Consider the following 15,688-nt stretch of genomic DNA (forward strand, 5'->3'; position numbering starts at 1 on the left):
TGTTGCATTCCTTGTACCCATGTTTTTTGATTGATAAGTTTTATATGTGTTGCAAACTCCCAGGTCAGCTGGGCAGAAAGTACAAGACTGCTACTTCTACCAGATCTTCATGGACAAGAATGAGAACGTTGGGGTTCCCACCATACAGCAACTATTGGAGTGGTCATTTATTAACAGCAGCTTAAAGTTTGCAGAGGTGAGTACCATGACAGAAAGTGAGGGGTGATTACTTTTAGCCATGCAAATAGATAAACTCAATGGGAGTGATCTACTGAAAGTGATTTTTTTTTTTTTTTTTTTTTTTTTTTTTTCCCCCGCCAAACATTTTAAATCAATCAAAATAATCCAAAATCACCAAAAAGGGAAAAAGTATCTAGTCCTTGAAGTGGTGACTTTTAGCTGTTCCCATAGATTTAAAAAAAAAAAGCGACTTCAGTGATGTTTCAAAATATCAGCGAAGATTCCTTTCAATCTCTGTGCTAAGTGTAGAAACTGAACTGAATTGGCACATTGAGGTTAATCTTTCAATTGTTGGTTAAATAGTTACAGACATTGCATCTAATGTAAATATTGCATAGGTGTTACCCAGCTTTGCTTTATTTCATGTTTATACAGACTTTTGCAATAAAATACAAATACAGTAAAAAATATATTTCTTAAAATATGCTACAATCATAACCCCATAACCCCCCCACCCCCCAAAAAAATACAAATATAAACCTTAATGAACATAGGTAATTCACACAAGTGATGAATACCATACATGAAAACAAATTTGTTATTGAAGGAGTGTAAAACCTCTTTATATGAAGAGATCAGGATAGCTTGTATTTGATATTAAACAAATGGCAAGTGTATGTATCCTCATCATCACCATTTATTTATATAGCGCCAATGATTCCGCAGCGCTGTATAGAGAACTCATTAACATCAGTCCCTGCCCCATTGGAGCTTACAGTCTAAATTCCCTAACATACACACACACACAGACAGAGAGATAGAGACTAGGGTCAATTTTGATAGCAGCCAGTTAACCTACCAGTATGTTTTTGGAGTGTGGGAGGAACCCGGAGCACCCAGAGGAAACCCACGCAAACACGGGGAGAACATACAAACTCCACACAGATAAGGCCATGGTTGGGAATTGAACTCATGACCCCAGTGCTGTGAGGCAGAAGTGCTAACCACTAAGCCACTGTGCTGCCCTATGTATGACTGAAGATACAGTATATTCTCTATATGGAAGTGTGTGCCGCTAGAATCTTGTGAAATATAGGAAAGAAGTAAAGCATATACAAATATAAGGTGAACAAAAGGGATCAGCAAATACTACATAAAAAGTCTAAGAGGAACAGTTATAAAATAGACTGTTTCAGTCCAGGTAGAATATTTTTTTTTATTGTTTATATAATGCCAGTCATGTTATGCAGCGCTGTACAGAGACTATGTAAGCAATAACATCAGTTCCTGCACCAGTGGAGCTTACAATTGATATTTCCTGTCATACAGACACACATATACTAGGGTTAATTTCTTCAGAAGCCATTAACCTAGTATGTATGTGTTTGGACTGTGGGAGGAATCTCACCCAAACACAATGGTGGTAACCCAAGCTCTCCGTCAATGTATATCTCAAAAAAAAAATAATCAAAAGCAGGTTTTAGTATTCAGTCAAAAGGTGAGCAAAAGAATATCTAAAGTAGGGTATTATCATGTCGGTAGCCAATTGTAAACTTATGAGGAGATTTAAATTCAGAAAACTTTAGTCACATTTCCTCTGTCCACTCTCATTGTGGTCTCCTAATAGCAATCATCTGGGATTGTAGGCTCCGTGAGATGGTTTGATACCAAAATGTCTGTCCTTTCCTGCAGGGTGCTGATGATAAAACAAAACAGGAAAGTAGCTCTATCAATTTAAAGGTTAACAGCAGGCACTTGAAAGGGTGGGGTTATCCTGAAAAGAGCACATACAGAGAAAAATTCCCCAGCACACCGCTGTTTAGCAGTAACAGAGATGCGATTTCTACTTGTACATAAAAATGCAGAATGCTTAGTTACACACGTTTGCAAATACATGATAAGCCACCCACCACGTCACGGCGCTTCTGCTAATAGGGTGGTCCTAACTCAGTGAAAATGATTGTCAATCTAATTAATGAGTAGGTTCATACATATGTGTGTTTAAATTGAGAGCTAACTTACCAAGAGGTACCCAGAGAGTCTTTTGGTAAGTTAGGATGATATAAGCCTCATGGGTCTGTGCTTAGCAATTGAGGAGGAAGAATATTTAAGACATTTCAGCAGACTCTCTGCATGCGGCACCTTGGGAGACTATATAGATTTATATGAGAAACATTAGCTTATTATTATTGTTGTTTATTTATGAGGCACCACAAAGGGTCCGTAGTGCTGTACATAGAGCATGGGGCAATAGTACAGGGTAACAGTACACGGCAAACAGGCAGCACACAAGTACAAAAAGCACAAAAATTACAACTGAGCAGAGAGCGGGTGCACAGGAAAAGAGGTAAAAGTGACTACCAGTGCACAGATCGAGTCGGAAGGGAGAGAGGAGGGTAGTGTAGGAAGGAGGCTGAACCTGTGGCCACAGGTCTGGGCGCACTAACAGGATCAGCGCTAAGATGGAAAAGCAAAGGCAAATAAGAGGAGGAGAGACAGCGGCAGGAGACTAGGAAGAAAAAAAGGGATTGGAGGGGGCAAGGTAAACAGGAGGAAGATGATAGAGGGCCCTTCTCAAGGGAGCTTACAATCTAAGCATATTGTACAATGTGTTCTGGATTGCCTGTTGGGCATGGGGGGGGGGGGGGGTGATAGATGCACATAGATGAAACACAAAGCCTGGTTATCCTGGCTCACATTTAATCCTGATTTTTACTTTACTCGTTCTGTTTGTTGAACTACTTGGTCGCTTACTCGCTATTCAAAAACCTATACCCATAAACATATTGAGTCAAACAAATATAAATCCTCTTAAAATGTTGGAGTCCAGTGAAGGTTATGTCCTCAGGTATTGAACCCATGTGCTAAACACTGGTGCTGCATATTAGTGTATACTCACATCCCATAAGAAAATAGAGGAAATGGGATCTGCCTTCAGAAACGGATCCAATGCAGGGAGCATATTTACTTCATATGTATTGAAAATATTATTGGGACACATAAGGCACTATTGACAGCCTTATGACTTTCAACTTGTTGTGGGCCTTTCTGTAAGTTTGCATACATGCACCTATAGCAAAGACAAAGTAACCCCTGGTAATTCTGAATGCATGCTAACTGCATGAAAAGAAGATACCAGCTAAGAAAATAAATAATATAATATATATATATATATATATATATATATATATATATATATATATATATATATAACCAAACATAAAAGAAACCAGATAAAACAAAGTACACATGGCAGTGCCTTTAAAAAAACATGCAAATTAAATTAACACTAAAGTATTTATGCTGTCCCATGGGTCACTGTGGGCAATAAATGATTAGGTTAAAAATACAGGAAGATAACCATTCCAGAAATAGACTTGCTTTCAATTGGGTAGTAAACAGTATATCCCTAATTAATATCATTTGATTTCCATAGGCTCCATCTTGCCTAATAATTCAGATGCCTCGATTTGGAAAAGACTTTAAGATGTTCAACAAAATATTCCCTTCCCTGGATCTGAACATTACAGATTTATTGGAAGACAGTGAGTAGAAATGTATTCTTTTAAAAGAGGTGGCCTAATTATACTGTTTGTCTGTAAAACAGTGAGATGTGTTAAAACAAAGGCAAAAAGGGATAGATCATATTTTCTTAATTACATGTGTGGTATCTCTCTTGTTTTGAAACCAGTTATCTGGAAAGTTTCAAATGCCAGAACAGAAAAAAGTAAACATTTGCCGCTGCCTCGTGATGCCATAGACACAGGCCTTGTTACCTAAGACAGGTAACCACTAGTTACATTAGCACACAGTGCAGATAGCAACTCATCTGTGACTGATTCCAGGCATGTGCTCTCAGCTGGTGGATAGAAACACAATCGGTGACCATACAGTTAGAGATGCTTGTGACTAGCTATAATGTGGTTCCAATTCTGTCTCTACACAACAAGGAGGTACATTTTAAAAAATGTGAAAGCATTTACTCAAACAGGTGTAACGTAAGTAGAATTTGAATGCGATTTTATAATAACTAAAAGCAAAATTTCAATTTGTGTGTAAAGTAACAAGTTTGCAAAGTGTAGTAGGTTTCTCAGGTTAGAAACAACTTCAGGTGTACATATGTTTGTAGATACCTGATACACTTATAGGATACATCAAGGATAAACATGGCACTGAAATAAAAGTAAAATTAAAACTATTACATAAACATAAATTGTGGATAGAGGAGGGATTTATAGTTTTCTCTTCGTTTTGTGGTGGAAATATCACAAAGGATGATGTTTTGGGTGTGAGTTGATCAACATTTGCTTTATTCTTTATAAGATGGTTTCATGAAAGAGAGCTTATTGTTATAGCAATGCACAATGTCAGCAGGACAGCTGCTCTGTTTCACTCCTCTATACAGAATCAATCTTTCTCTGTCGCTCTATTAGGGGACACTGGGAGATATTGGGGTAAAGTAGTTGGTCCTGAAGTCAGGATCACTTTAAGTAAAAGTGTTTGGGGGATAGCTCCACTCCTACTATTGCCCTCCTAGGGAACTATCCCTTCAGTGTATTTTAAGTGCTCTTAGATGTCTTTTTAGAGCTCCTGCCCAAGATTTTTAATTTTTCAAATTTTATTAATTTTTTTCTTATTTTTTTTTTTTCACTGTGTTGGGCTCAGGGCACCTTCCCAGGAGTCGATGGCTTGCGGCATTCTTTCACTCCAGGTCTCTGAGCCTAGGTGAGTAGCCTGCGGGCTTCCCTCGCCGTCAACACCAGCTGCAATAAGTTGAGTGCAGGAGACGACTGGAGGCTGTTAGCACCTGCACAGTGTCTCTGGTGTACTTGTTTTTGCCGATTCCCATGCTCCCACGAGGTGCTCAAGAAGCTGAAAAGGGAGGATTGGCCCCGCTGGGCATGGTACTTGGACATCCGCTGGATAGCAATAGGTCCACACATCAGATTACCTCTTCGTCCCAACCTTCTTGTGCAAGGCTTTCTTTGTTGCCACTCATTAAGTCGGCTGGTCTTAACAGCATGGCTACTGAGACCCTGATTCTTAGGGCCCGGAGTTTCTCACCCTTGGTGATTCAGACTTTGCTAACGGCCGGTAAACCACCTTCTGCTCCCAGTTATTATCGGATGTGGAAAGTGTATGTTCTCTGGTGTGAGGTTCAGAGTTTTCACACCTCTCACTTTAATATCTCTCATTTCCTATCCGTCCTTCAGGCGGGTCTCGACAAGGGTATCCGCTTGTCTTTAAAGATGCAGGTTTCTGCTCTGTCCATTTTTTTCCAGCGCAAGTTGGCGGGTATGAAGGACATCCAGACCTTCCTGCAGGGGGTTCTTTATGCTCAACCCACTTTTGTGGACCTTAATCTGGTACTCTGGGCCCTTACTAGAGAGCCATTGGAGCCTGTGGATCTACGTTAGGTTGCCTGGAAGGTGGCATTTTTAAATGCAGTCTAATCGGCACATAGGGTGTCCGAGTTGCAGGATTTGTGCTGTATCTCCGCCCTTTCTTGTGTTTCATCCGGACCGGGCTGTGCTTCGCACTAAGCCCTTTTTTTGTCCCTAAGGTGGTCTCCCGTTTTCATTTTAACCACGAGATTGTTGTTCCAACTGTTCGCGTTCTTCGGATCCGTACTTGTTGTTTATGAACGTGGTCAAGGCCCTTAGGTGTTATGTGGACCGTACAGCTGCGGTTCGAAAGTCGTCTGATCTGTTTGTGCTGTATGATGCATGGTTGGCCAGCAATGGATCGCTTTCACGATTGGGTTGGTTTACCTTCAGTCTACTTTGCCAGTGGGCTTAACAGCTCATTCTACCAGGGCCGTTGGTGCTTTTTTCATTACTTCTTCTTCATCTTGGCTTATTTTTGAATATATAATGACAAATTAAAATCTGTTATGTGTTAATCACATGAAATTAGATTGATCAAATTTTAGGACTTGGTGAGGACTAGATGATTGTTTGTGTCCTGATGTGTGAAAAAGAAGGTATGCATTCTTTCAAATCTGTGATTTTACATGTGTATATAACCTGTAAAAAAACTTCTCAAGTGTATACAGTTAACAGTCTCCCGCATCAATCTTCGCTATTAGCAAAGTCTACCGTGTACGCCAAACTGAAGTCCAGAATTAGACAATGTACATAAACAAAACAGGGCTCTCCAGTTGCTGAACTCCAGGTACTCACGGCAGATGTTTGTGAGCCACTGGCTGCCAAAATACAGAGTATGTTATTGGTGTATTCTACAGATGGTTGTTTAAAATAGTCACAGTTCAAGTAAAAAAAAAGTTATCAGTCTCTTGTATCTGTTTTAACTATTTACAAGTCTCCTATATAAACCTAGTAGACATACAGTATGTCCAGACGTACGGATAGTGTAGATGGTGCTGAGCATATGTTTCTATTTAATGCAGAATCTTTTAAATGCTCTTCACCATTATTATTTTTGTTATAAATTGCTGTAGCAAGTTCTGGCAATTCCTGCCAACAGGGAATACCTATATTGCACCTGTTTACTTGGCCTTTTTATCTTTTTCTCCGCCAGCTCCCAGGCAGTGCCGTATCTGTGGAGGGCTGGCCATGTATGAATGCAGAGAGTGCTATGATGACAGTGACATTTCTGCCGGGAAAATCAAGCAGTTCTGTAAAACCTGTAACACCCAGGTTAGTATGTACAGTGTAAAAGTAAGTCGTCTACAAGTAACTTCAATAGCTTTCAAGGGATGTTACACTGAGAAGTTGCTACTTCATTTCAATTCCATTTGGCCTGTAGGAGGTTATTTACTAACAAAGGTTGGAGGTACAAATGTACAATAATAGTTCTTGTAAAAGTCTGAAAAGCAAATGTCTGGTTGCAATAGATGTGTACATTGGTTTCATGTGGGTTAATGTACATTTATAAATTCAGTACATACCCATTTGACTTGGAAATTGACATAGCTTTGAATAGTGTGTGCCTCATGAGAAAGCCTAAGGGACTCTTATTAAGCACACACAATATGCTTTAACTTGGCGTTATTTCATTGTCTAATTGTCCGTTCCTGATCAGAATATGAAGAGAAACAGATGACTAATATATTTTGTTTGACTATCAACAGCTTTTGATCTTTGCTATTTTTGCTATGTAGGTTTAGTTGTATTGACGTGAATTGTGTCCCAATGTAGACGCTTTCCATTAGTTCTCAAGGCACCTTGATATTTAATGTATATATTGAGTCAATGGATCTTTTCAGTAGTTGCTTATGAACTCCTGATGTAAGATACATGTCATTTTTATAGTGTCATGTTTATTGTCCTCAAATCATTCCTTTCTGTCTACATAGGTTCACCTCCATCCAAAAAGACAACACCATAAATTCAACCCAGTGTCCCTGCCCAAAGAGCTGCCAGACTGGGACTGGCGGCATGGCTGCATACCATACCAGAAGATGGACTTGTTTGCCGTTTTGTGCATAGAGACAAGTCATTATGTGGCATTTGTAAAGTATGGCAGGGATGACTCTGCTTGGGTATTTTTTGACAGTATGGCAGACCGTGATGGTATGTATGTGATAACCCTAGCATTCCTCTTCACTAAATTAGCCCTAAATGTATAGCAATTTGAACAGTGAAAATGAGCATTTGCAAGGGCCAAAAAGGGGCCTCTCCCTTTAGTGTTCCACAAATACAAAAATTCCTATATTTAAAATGACTGCATCCTCTCTTTTTAAACAAGGGATCAGCAACAGTTGATAAACAGACTTTAGAAACTTTAAAGGGTATGCCCCAATCATGCCAAAATTTAAAACCACGGAAGGGAAGCAACAAGATAAGACTGGTGCAGGCAGCGCATATGTTGAATTGTGTCCATAAGTAGATATCCCCTTCAAAAACTGGGCTGGGGAATTATATGAACACTGACAACCGTTTTTCTAAGTGTTTTATAATGACAGAATTGCTGTTTTTAAGCTGAACACCCTATCCAACATTGCAGGCAATATCTGTCAGTTTGACAGCTGTTACAACCAAAAAGAATGTGATGCCAGATAATGTTCCTGTAAGAATTGATGGGACCATTATCAGGTATGGCGGAAGGTGGCACTTATCACTCAGTGTATGTGGTTATCATCCAACCACACCAACAGACTGCAACAAGGCTAGAAGTGATCCAGCTGCCATGCCTGAGAGACCAACTGATTTGGTTACCCACGTACGGGACTAAATTGGACAGTGACCCTATTGCTAGACTCTTTGGTTGGCAGCACCTTTACCTGTAGCCTGTATCTCATACTACTTTTAACTTCAAAATAATCCATGAGTGAGCAACACATTTTATAGTCTTCGCCACCCTCCAAGTGCTAGTCTGTATATAGAGGGAGGTCTTTTTACAAATCGACATCCATTTCATATTTTTGTTTCCTATAAGTGACCCCGATCAAGTAGTGTGAATTAACTTGGCTCTCTTTAAGTAGAAGAAACAAATGGAGCCTAGTTCTGTGGTAAACAGCTTCAACTTTGGATAAAGTGCAATCACTGCACTGGTTATGCTATCTATCCTGTTAAAGTTTGCAGAAGAAGAACTACAACTGTTAAATATACTATTTGTCTTGTATTATATCATTAATGTTACTAATGTGGATTAGAATTTTATTGAATGCCCAGTTATGTAAAATGAGAAAATGGATAAACTAATCCCCTACAGCGCTTCACCAACCACTGCTGCAGATGTATGTGATCAAAGACTAAACACCCAAGTCAGAAAAACACAGAAAATAAACAGAAAAAGATCAATACTTCTGCGCTGTGGTACCTCTATGACTGAAATGGATACAGCCAAACTAATAACAATAAAATTGGAATAAAAAGTAATACTTATAGTCCTCGATGTAGCTCCACAAGGACTGTTCTCTTTTTATCTCAAACACAAAAGAGATAAAATACATAGTGTAATCCTGTATAATCGGAATACTTTCTTAATCAAATCAAAAACATCCAATAGGAGAATAGGATAGAATATCCCAGGATGAAAACCTGCACCAGCCTGGTATTTGGTCAGGATTAAACACGAATAATGTGACGCACTCCACCAAATGTATCAAATGAGTCCTCATAGATTTCAAAGACTCCCCCTAGGGGATCCTACTTACGGACTCTCTTCTTTGGTATTAACACATCATGGGTGCTTTATTCCCTCGATATCACAACCAAACGGCAATATAGTGGAGAAAAGAGATATCTTTGAGATATTGTATAAAAACTCTTTATTATACAAAACATAGATGTTCCTACCAGATAGTATAAGGCGATCAGTATATCATTAAAATCCGCGGATGAAATAATGAACATTCTCACAATAGGTAGATGTAGGTGGTTAGGAGTCCTTTCAGCAGACTGACACAGAGCACCAGTATCTGGTAGGAACATTTTTATGTAAAATGTTATAATGATGAGTAATGGTACCACTACACATCGATTTATCATTTTTGAAATGGTTTAGATTATAAGGATAGTTTTAGGGGTATATTTACTAAACTGCGGGTTTGAAACAGAGGAGATGTTGCTTATAGCAACCAATCAGATTCAAGTTACCATTTGTTTAGTACATTATACAAAATGACAGCTAGAATCTGATTGATTGCTATAGGCAACATCTCCACTTTTTAAAACCCGCAGTTTAGTAAATATACCTCCTTGGTCAATATACCTCTATGAATGCTCTAAACACTCCTTAGTGACCTGCTTATTATCTACAGTACGAAATATATATTTTTTTTATGTTTTGGTAGTAGTGTTTATTTTGAGAAACTGCATTGTTAACAGAACAAAGGGGAAATGGTTTAGATTAATTGGTCATGTTTGTGTTCCTGCAGGTGGGCAAAATGGTTTTAACATTCCACAAGTTACTCCTTGTCCGGAAGTTGGGGAATATCTGAAAATGTCCTTGGAAGAACTTCACGCCTTAGACTCTCGAAACATCCAGGGCTGTGCACGGCGGCTTCTGTGCGATGCCTACATGTGTATGTACCAGAGCCCCACTATGAGCTTGTACAAATGAACTGCTCTACTTTTCACAAGGACATGGACCTGATTATACACCTATCGTGGGCAACTTGTGATTACAGCTGCTGCTGAAGTTGCCATGCTGTGCTGGAAAATGTAGTTCAGCAGCTGAAGAGCCGCAATATACCCAAGCCTGTTATAAATTATCTACCAGAGCAGCTGACAAAGCATTTTTCATACACTACAGCAATTCTTCCCATGTCTCCCTTAACCCATTTGCTGTTAACCAAGAAGATAACATACAATACAACTGCATAAGCAATTTATTTGCACTTCAAGTATTTTTCTTTTGTCTTTTTAATTTCCACTGAATGTACGTAACAGGAAGGAAGATCGCTGAAGCTTTAAGTTTTAACAGACTTTTAATGTGTTGTTTTCTTTTTGTTTGGGAAATATTAAACAGCACAAATTATAATGTTTTATAGTGGGCAAAATGTTTTTACCAGCTGTACTCTGTAAGGTCTTGGACAGGGAAATCTCCCAGCCCATTGGGGCCAGCACTGTTATATCCCCTTGTCCGTACCTGGAAAGCTCTGCTTAGAAGTAAGGTGCCCATTTACTTCTAGCTTCCGTGTTATGTCTAGGGATTTTCTTAAAGGTTCTATCTAGATTCCTGTGGTGTAGCCCACTTAAAGCTTGGTATGGAGGTTCCACTCTTTAATTGTTCACTAATACTTACTCCCCAGTTTAGTTCATCTCAAGTATTGTTGAGCATTTTTAATCAATATAGGTAAATCTCAATAAGATTTATTCAGTCCATATCGGACGACCGTTTACAAGTATTTTTGTTAGGGGGTTATATATTAAATCCCTTGCCCATATTTAAACACAGACTTAGCATGTCAAAGTGGGGAATGTGTTGCCATCAGACACAGCTCCGGGTTGCCATAGTAACAAAGTAAACATTGTTCGCATCCTGTTCTTCACTCTGGCACACTCAATTTGTGTTTAAATAGGCAGGGGATTTAAAATGCATTTTAATGTATGCACGGTCTAGCCTTGTAATGGCTGATTTAACGTTGAGATTTATTTATACCGTGTGCTGGGTCCTGTATCTCCATTACTGTATTATTGCTGCCCTGAACCAAACCTGGAAGCCTACCTGAGGCCTTCCTAAGATGCGTGCAACCACCTTATTTTTATTTATCTTGTTTTATAGTACATAACAAGTACTTTTTTCTTTACTTTAGATTACTTATTTTGCCTGATAGATATTAAGTGCAGATAACAGATTGTATATTGAACCCCTCCCTCATGCAACCTAAATGTGTACTTCAAGTAGATTGGTAAGCAAAACTCAGTCTTTGGCAGAAATCAAGGTGTGGCCACCTTTTGGTGCAACATTCCTATTTTAAGTAATAATAAATAATCCTAGTGCATGTTGCTTTAATATTAATTACTACTATGATGGCAACTGCTACTAGCCCATTAGTTGGAGCAGACGTTCAGAGATGCATAGTCAGGGGTTTAATGTGTTGAACATTGGGGTTTTTATACTTTACACTGGGGCTATAATCTTGATTCACTGGATTCAGTGTAAGTACTGACATAAATTTCTGGTGTGGTGAGATGGCTTCATGTGTAATCCTCATGGCCAAGCAGGCCAGTCTCCTCACGGTTGATCTCAACTTCCTGTCTACTTGCACATTTCTTTGCTATGTTCGTGCAGTTACTGTTTTTGATTGGATTCCAATGGGACATCCTATGAGATATGACATTACATAGCGACCGCCATGTCCTACAGCTTTCTCAAACTAATTTAATGTACCGTATATACTCGAGTATAAGCCGAGTTTTTCAGCACATTTTTTGTGCTGAAAAAGCCCTCCTCGGCTTATACTCGGGTGATGAAGATCCAGACCTCAATAAACAGTACTGAACGTTACTCGCGTTACAGGAGAGCTTCAACGTGTTGGACTGTGGCATCTATCGGGTGATCAGTCGTAGAAACAGCCAGTCTGACGAGGACTCCGGGTCCCTGCACAGTCAGACGCTGTCCGAGGACACTGAGAGCTCTGCAGGAGACAGTAACTCTGTGTAAAATTCTGCAGGCTGTCAAAGAGACATGCGGGGGGAGGTGGAGCGGAATAGCAATGAGAGCGCAAACGGGAGAATGGGCTCGGTCCGAGTACCCTCCATATTCACAGATGAATGAGAAACGGTGTCTGACGAGCAGCACATGCATGATTAAATAAAGGATGGAATGAGCAACACAAAACAATATGCACGAACTGACAGCCCCATTGCACCACGGTGGAGAGTGTCCGGATGCAGGTATGGGATCTCTTATGCAGAATTTTACACGTTGAAGCTCTCCTGTAACGAGAGTGATGTTCAGCATCTGGCTAATCACTAAACTTACATTACAAGCTGCCCAATATAACGTTCAGAAATATGAGACAGATATCAGACATTGAATAACACAGGTGTCACAATCACTGATGTGTGTAACTATTGCTAATGCTATTGGAGTGGTAGGACCAAACGGAGCTAGGAACTTTCATATGACTTTATGTCTGGACGGCTATTATAGGCTGCGCACCCAATCTGAATGTTTGCTTGCAATCTTTAAGGAATACCGCGGACGGACTGAGCACGGCTATCAAGAAATCGTGAGTTATACACTCCCAACACTGCTCTGCATTGTTCCTTATTGTTATGTCCTATACAGTTTGGAGCCTCCGGATATACCAACATTCACTTCAGTACTGTTTATTGAGGTCTCTCAATTAATGTAATTTTATTGGTATCTATTTTTATTTTTGAAATTTACTTGTAGCTGCTGCATTTCCCACCCTAGGCTTATACTCGAGTCAATAAGTTTTCCCAGTTTTTTGTGGTAAAATTAGGTACCTTGGCTTATATTCGGGTCGACTTATACTCGAGTATATACGGTAGATAAAAATCCTCTACACAATTGAAATGTTAATAATAATAATAATTAGTTTGTTTAAGCACCTACATTTTACACTGCGCTGGCCTTTTAGAGGATCATAAATTTAAAGCAAGGACCTTTTTAAAAGTAGGATTTTCTGAAATTCAATCTGTTCCACATGCTAAACCTGAAAGATAGTGTTAGCTTAGAGACATAAGTAGTTGGAAAGTTGGTGCTTTGGGGTTTTTGAAGAACTGGGACGATTTCTCTGTTTGTAGAAAGCCACCCCTAAGGATGGACTGCACCTCCCTAGGGAGAGTGCAGCTTACGCTAGGAGAGAAGATGGTTAGAAGACGGGAGGAGATTTAAAACTAGAAATTAGGGGGAGAAGATAAAAGCAGTCTAGACAAGGATCAGTTCTTAGTTGAGGGTAGTGGGGCAGCAGTAAGAAGAAGTGATTAGGAGGTGTGTAAAAGTGTCAGTAGAGATATCGAATGTCTGGTTAAAATGTTAGGAGTCTGGCAAACAAAATAGGTGAACCAGAATTTATAATGTTAAAGGCAAGTATTATTAGTGGATATTACTTAGACTTGGATAAAAGGGAACTTGGAAGGACGTAGCATGTTTAGGAAGGATAGGAATCGGTGAGGAATTTGTGTAGGTAAAAATTTGTTTAAGACCTGCCCAATAGTGTATCTGTGAAGATAAGGGAAACTCCCTATATATAGAAGTTTTGAAAGATCTTGGACAGCTGACTCGGGTAGGCTCCAAAACTGGGGAGCCCAGTAGAAGACAGGCTTCCCAGATTCCAATTATCCGGCTTCTGGAGCTAGGTCTTGTGGTAAGTGTTGTTCGCTGCAGCCATAAGATTTTTGTTAAGGTAATTTGGTAACTTATCCTGATAGTTTCATAAAGTACAATACACCACCCTGGTATATGTGCAGTGATGGACACATTGTGGTTCCGTTCACCCTTTACTAAAGACGCTATACATTTTTAGTGGGAATCAGAAATCTATAATGTAGCATTCAAAACATATGTCGGTACAATCTAGGGCACACCTGGAGAGTGCATTTCTGTTCTCATCCTTTGCAGTGGACCAGTCCTAGTACTTGTGCAGTCTGTCCTAAAAACAAAAAAATATATATTGGTGAAGTACAAGAAAGGACCGAAAATAAATGTGTTACATACAGTTTTACACACACACACACACACACACACACTCACTCGCACACACTCACTATGTGTTAGTGTGACAGGATGAACCGCCTATGCCGCTCTGTTGTTGCTGGGAACCGGCTGAGCTTACTTTGCTACCGTTTTCTTTCATTGCCCCAAATGCACCCTCTCACTGCAGTAGGAGGGGCTTACAAATGCTGTCACCACTGGACTACTTTACAGGCATCCAGAACCAGGTTTCTTATGGATAACTGACGCTGGTAATGTACCCCATTACTGGTGTACCTGGACTGGTACTCCTGACCTCTTCCTATAGATCAGGCTGCTGTGGATGGATCCCCCCTGGTCTATCACACTGGCCAGAGCTGCTGGGTAGTGGGCAGTGGGCAGAGCGGTGGTGCTGGGAAGCTGGGTCCAAACCTCAGACAGCCGGGAACAAATTAGATTTTGAGTCTAATCTGTAGGTTACAGGATTGTTAGCATGGAAGACGTTTTCAAGTAGGTCTTTAAAACAAGTGATGTTTATTTGCAATTACACTAATTGAAGGTATCATTGATCAGATTAGATGGAACAGGAAGAGCAATTTTCAATACAAGACCGTACTTTTTATACAGATTTGGACACAGCCTCAAAGGGTAAGCCAGCCCCCTGAGGTCTTTGAGCTATTTTTAGAATCGGGATGCAATTTGTTTACCCAAACATGGGTTTACATGCAATGCAAAGCTAACAATATTTACACTTATCTGTGATATCCTAAAACTTGCTGTGATTTCCGGAATCTTGTTTTGGACACAGGAAATCTAATAGCACGTCTAATTAAACCTTTCTGTGCCTTCAGGTGCTGGACCCTCACACATCAAAAGGTCTAATTAACATGAGATTAACATAGGTCCTTTCTTCAGACAGCTGCAGAATACAAATTCCCAAAGAAAGTCACAATACCCCAAACAAGACATTTTCCCACATCACAATACACAAAAGACTTCCTCCATAAAGGCTAATTGTATCAGATAAATATACCTCAGAAATCATGGCTTTCCTCTAGCAAGCTTAAAACAAATGCTTTTCTTCCCTGGCCTCAGAAATAAAGATTTCCTTTACCAAAATATTCACAATATCAAAAATAAGTGCATTTGCAACTAATAAATTATATATATATATATATATATATATATATATATATATATATATATATATATATATATATATATATAAAATGTGCCCTGCACTATTTCCTTTAAATAAATTTATACCATAAATTACTTATAAGTGATCCAGTCACAGTCCGCTTATACATAAAGGAAAATTTTGTGCACAATATAGCTATATTGGGGTTAAGCTCACCTGCCAGCGTCAAGGCATCTCCTGTAGGCGAGTTTCTAAGCTAGTGGTACATATTTATTTTCACTCCCGATGCTG

General features: G+C 39.4%; 1 protein-coding gene across 3 annotated transcripts in view; it reads left to right on the plus strand.

The window, feature by feature from the left end:
* The window catches only part of CYLD (CYLD lysine 63 deubiquitinase), a 57,346-nt gene extending 46,713 nt beyond the window's left edge, over positions 1–10,633 (plus strand). For all 3 annotated transcript variants that reach the window (XM_075188861.1, XM_075188863.1, XM_075188862.1), the window contains exons 17-21: positions 64–196; positions 3,617–3,725; positions 6,721–6,839; positions 7,499–7,715; positions 10,025–10,633. In XM_075188861.1, the coding sequence (XP_075044962.1) occupies positions 64–196; positions 3,617–3,725; positions 6,721–6,839; positions 7,499–7,715; positions 10,025–10,209 (763 nt within the window). In that variant the 3' untranslated portion in view covers positions 10,210–10,633. The remainder of the gene's footprint in view (positions 1–63; positions 197–3,616; positions 3,726–6,720; positions 6,840–7,498; positions 7,716–10,024) is intronic.
* Positions 10,634–15,688: the final 5,055 nt, after the last annotated feature.

The sequence above is a fragment of the Mixophyes fleayi genome, chromosome 10, assembly GCF_038048845.1.
Source record: "Mixophyes fleayi isolate aMixFle1 chromosome 10, aMixFle1.hap1, whole genome shotgun sequence".
Taxonomy (NCBI): Eukaryota; Metazoa; Chordata; class Amphibia; order Anura; family Limnodynastidae; genus Mixophyes; species Mixophyes fleayi.